Genomic DNA, 5,310 nt, shown 5'->3' on the forward strand with positions numbered 1-5,310 from the left:
TTTTTTTAGAAGTTTTTTTTAGTTCAACATTTGGCAATGCTTAATGAATAAGTTTAAGATATATGTATGGACGCTGGCCTGGCAGTGTTTGTGGTCTGCTACAATCTTATTAAACAAAAGCCTTGAGAGTTGAAAATGATTAGCTTAATTAAGTGTTTTCAAACTATTATTTTTTTCTCGCCAGTTAGTCTAATTAAAAAAAAATATTTCAACATAACGTTTTAACAGTTATAATTATAATTTTATGGCCATTTATAACTTATTTATTTGGGGGTAGTTTTAGAAATTTAGAATTATTCCTATTAATTGAAACCACTTGTTAATATAGCTGCCGAGCAATTTGTTGAAGCTGCTCGAATCAAATGCACACAAGGTGATAACCAATGGCCCATGGAACCCCCAAAATATGACGACTACACCAGCTTTGTTGAGTAAGTTTGAACAATATACTGGGTACTAAACTGAGTACTGTAGTATGTAAAACTGAAATTCCCAAACTTGAGTACATGAGAATGAGATAAATTATACTTAAACCTTGTGTGGCCACAACCAGAAAACCTTGATGATTCATGGTATTATTAATAAGTTGATAGTTGATACATATTTTTTGAATTTTGAGGTTTACTTAACTTTCACCAGCATAATAATATATAGTGGGATGGTGGAAGATGGGACACCTTTATCACATAATCTTTTTAATGTATAAATATGATAAAATATGCTGATCATGTTTTAAACAATTACCAAAGGTCTATGGGAGCGTAAAGATACGGTTTGATAATTCTTTAAAAGTTTGAATTTTCTTTGTTTACCACCAAATGTGGCGAGTAAATAGATTGAAAACGTGTCCCATCTTCCCCACCACCCTACTATATATTTATCTAAAATAATAATGTCAAACCTAACTTTTAAATTTCCCACATTTTGTACCAATTTCCCTAATCTATGCTAGTATTGCCAGCTCAACCAAATGTTCAAATCTACATATCTGTTACATTTCATTAAATTCAAATCTACATACGAACATACCTGTCATAATGCATTCAATTCTCCCCTATGCTTCATCATAGGAAAACTACTAAGCACAAACGACGCATGAGTGTTGTTGATTCCACTGCTATTGCTGCAGAAGGTAGTGCTGAGGCACAAGCCCCCACCGAACAAATGGGCCGCCGCATGACAACTGTGTATTCCACTGACTATGATGGTGTTGACCTATCTAGGGTCGTCATGCATAAAACCAAAGCAAAAATGAACCTGGAAAGAGCAATGGCTGAGGATGGTATACAAATTAGTTTAAAATATTACATTATATACATTATATCTACCTGTGCAGTAGGTATAGATTTATGTAACAATATAAATTATATATTTATATATATATATGAATGAATGAATGAATGTAACTTACTTTATCCTCGCGTGGCCGGAAAACGACAGTCGTTAACACACGGGTTTAGCACTTTGTGCCAGCTTACGAGTTACCATGTATATTACTTTGTGGGTGATTATTTTTTTGGGATTTTTTTTATGTATAGCTGATAATTTGGACAACCACCACTGGGTTGGAGTAATTGCTGCTAAGTATCTTGCCCAAGGACGTATATGCTCACAATGGTAGCAACGTCGAGCCTTGAACCAATTAACTATGGGAGTATGGGTTACAAGCCTTTACAGGCAGGCGCGCTAACTACTATGCCACGCGCCGGACGTTTATATATATATATATATTTATATATAGTAAATTTTTAATTTAAAATTTATACTACAGCTTTGCATTTAGAGCACTATTTTAAATGCCAATAGAAACTAATATTCTGCTCTATAATATGGTTGTACAGTTAAGGTCTTACAGCGAGGCACATCAAGGGTCCTGTGATATATGCCAAAGTTTTTTAATCACCCCAACACCCAGCAAACATAATGTGAACTAAAAGTCTAAAACTTAAAAATACCTGAAATTATGTTTAGTCAAAAGTAAAACAATATATAGTGTTAGATATATTGTAACAACTAGATTGTACCCTTTCAAAATTTATCAAAACTTACCCTAAAAGAGATGCGAAAGCCAACTCATCAAAAATATTCACAGCTGCGGGTCCCAAACCATCTCTGGTTGACTTTGTTATGAATGGGACCCCTAAAAATGTTGGTAGAAGATCATCTACTGTGTTGACTGATGGCACCAAAATAATTGCACAGAATGCCAACTATGAGGACTTGAAAGAAGCAGTGGCACCCAACGCTAAGTTTGATGTAATGATATTAATATATAAACTGTTGCTAGCCATTTAAACTTGTTTTAGGATGATGTAATATTTTAGGCGCTCCAGTTTTAAACCTGAAACAGCTCCTACCTCACTGTTATATACAGCAAGTAGAGCAAGTATATTGCATTGGTCATATAAAAAGGTTTATTACTTTACCGAAGGTTTATTACTTTACCGACCATGTGTGTAAATGCATTTTCACAATGTAACCCAGATATTACTAAGCATTTAAAAAAAATGGTTCAATGTAATGTTTAAAAAAGTGTCCACTGCCCAGGTAAAACCGTTCACCATAAAAAATCTGTTTAACATATAAAAAACTATCCAAGTAAAACTGTCCACCATATAAAACTAACTTTATAATATCTATGCTGCAGGATCCTGACGTTACAACATGGCAGGAGAGACTCTTCAATCTAACTATCATCAACCCAAAGCATATCTTCTATAAGTTTTGGATCAACTATATGTTTGTGATTAGTTTGCTGTCTGGTATCTACACAACTTTCATGGCTTTTTTCACCACAACACCTGGACAAGGTAAAAATATGCTTTAGTATATAAATGGTTTGTTTTAACTACCTTTTATTAAATTTGTAAAATTATGACTGATAGAAAATGTTTTTTACTCTTGTGGCTGTTTTAAATAGCTATTTTGTATTTTACATTGTGGCTGTTATAAATAGCAAATTATTTTTAAATATTATTCATTGATTACTAAGGTGTAATGTAACTATAATATCTCATTAAAATACCAATAATATGCTACCTAATTTTCAAAAATATTGAAATGAAAAGGAACAAATAAAACAAAAAAATCAGTTTGTTTTATAAATGTTAATAAGAGGGAATAAAGCAAAATCATTTTTTTCTTTTAAAAATTCTTAAAAAAAAACGAAAAAAGCAATAACATTCTCTATTTTTAACAAAAACATTAATAAAAACAGAAAAAAATGCAAGACTTCTATTTTTCTTTCAGAAATAATAATAAAAAAGGATTAAGTTATAATTTTTTTTATTTTTATTTTAGAAATAATCTTACACTGGAGTGGAAGCTGAAGCTCTTGATTTAATGGCAATTGCAACGGACTCGTGTAATTCTGGAGTCAATTCAGCTCTCTCAACCAACTGTAGTTCGCTTACTGGCTTCGACAATATTGCTGGTTGCATTCAAAGTGGTAGCAGCATATTCGGAACTATGATTATGGGCTCAACTGGGAGTTATAGGTTTGAAAACCTTTTCATTTTTATCTGTGGTTTAAAAAATATATAAGAGGGTGGGGGAAGATGGGACAACTTTTGTACGTAATATCTAAATATTTTGATTAAGTTCTTAACAATTAACAACGGTATGTGGGAACCGTGAGGATACAGTTTTAAAATTCTTTGAATTTTTTTTGTTTACTATTACATGGGACGAAAAAATAGAATGAAAAGCTGTCCCATCTTCCTCCACCCTACTATATTATTTTTTCTTTAAGATCTGATTTATTAAAAATGTAGTTAAACTTACATTTTTGTAACAAATGCTGATCTGTGCTTATTAATTATCTAATGTTCTGAATAAATAAGTGTTACTTGTTCATCCCTGCGTGGCAAAGCAACAACAGTCATTATAACATTAGTGTTTTGTTTCATACACCACTTGCCAGCTTGTGAGTTATCTCATATGTGAATTTGTGAGTTATATACCTTTATTCAGATTTTTCTATTTTTTAAATATATGACTTAAAATTAGGTCAAGCCATAATGGGCCGCTGCTGATTGGTTAAAGCATTACTAAAGCATGCTAGACACTGCCCATGGCTGTAGTATAATTATATATATAAGCCTACCCTTTTACTAAAATACCATACCATTATCAGCATCATAGTACCATCCACATACGACATCAGTCGTGTTGCTTACAACCCAACCTCAGATGAAGGAAGACTCCACATCTTCCTCACGTACGCCATCATTGATTTATCCTTTTATTTCAACATCTTTGTCAACTTGAGAACTGAAGTCCTTACTCCAAATGGTTAGTACTACCTAAGGGATTTAGGACTTTTTTATTCAATATATAATATATATATATATATTTATATATTATTTTTAAGCGTAACTGTTACTTAAACAACTACTTAATTTTTGAATAAAAGAAGTAAATTTTTAAAACTTACTAAAAACTAAACTAACAATTGGTCATGCAATAACTAGTTTTCTATATGTTCATACAATAAATTAAGCTTGAACAAAATTCTTTTGGCAATGCCAAACCCAGTTGTTAGTTGTTACATCCTGACACAAATCTAACGAAAATTCGTGTAATATACAATTAATATGTTGTAGTAAGATGATAATTGTAATTCCCTTTCAGTGGTCACCAATGGGTTGTCTATTTTGTCAGCCATATACAAAAAAAAAACAACCATCCAAAAAGTTACATATGTGGTAACTCCTAAGCAAGCAAGAGGTGTATAAAACAGAACAGCCGTGTTATTATAATTGTAATTCCCATTAAGGGGTCACTAATGGGTTGTCTAAATTGTCAGCCATACAGAAAAAAACCAACCATCCACAAAGTTACATATACGTGGTAACTCGTAAGCAGGCACAGGCTGTATAAAACGGAACATCCACATTATAACCACTGTCGTCACCCCGCCACGCTATGATAAAGCGGGTTACATTCATTCCTATGTTGCAGTAAAGCAATATTTGTATTTTATTCCAACAGGATTTTTGACAAGCTTTAAGGATATTTACAACAACTACAATAAATGGAACAAACTATGGCTTGATATCCTAGGTGTGATTCCCTTTGAGATAATATCACCTTGGGTTGGTTGTACTAGGATTGCAAAATATCATGCAATGGCATTTTTGAGACTTAACAGAATCCTGTATTTCTTTCGGTATGAAAAATGTAATTTATTGGTTTGTGGTTTCTATTTTATCTATATTGTGTTATACTAAGGGAGCTCCTACAGCGTGGTTCATTACTCTGACACACAGGTTGCTACAACTGATTTAGTGACCACTGTTAGCGCGCCTG

At 32.6% G+C, this 5,310-nt stretch overlaps 1 protein-coding gene across 1 annotated transcript in view; it reads left to right on the plus strand.

Annotated features, from left to right (window-relative positions):
* Positions 1–2,696: 2,696 nt before the first annotated feature.
* The window catches only part of LOC100185773, a 20,610-nt gene continuing 17,996 nt past the window's right edge, over positions 2,697–5,310 (plus strand). The window contains exons 1-4 of the mRNA XM_018812361.2: positions 2,697–2,810; positions 3,301–3,497; positions 4,136–4,293; positions 4,993–5,170. Coding sequence (XP_018667906.1) covers positions 3,343–3,497; positions 4,136–4,293; positions 4,993–5,170 — 491 coding nt within the window. The 5' untranslated portion in view covers positions 2,697–2,810; positions 3,301–3,342. The remainder of the gene's footprint in view (positions 2,811–3,300; positions 3,498–4,135; positions 4,294–4,992; positions 5,171–5,310) is intronic.

The sequence above is a fragment of the Ciona intestinalis genome, chromosome 7, assembly GCF_000224145.3.
Source record: "Ciona intestinalis chromosome 7, KH, whole genome shotgun sequence".
In the NCBI taxonomy this organism is placed as follows: Eukaryota; Metazoa; Chordata; class Ascidiacea; order Phlebobranchia; family Cionidae; genus Ciona; species Ciona intestinalis.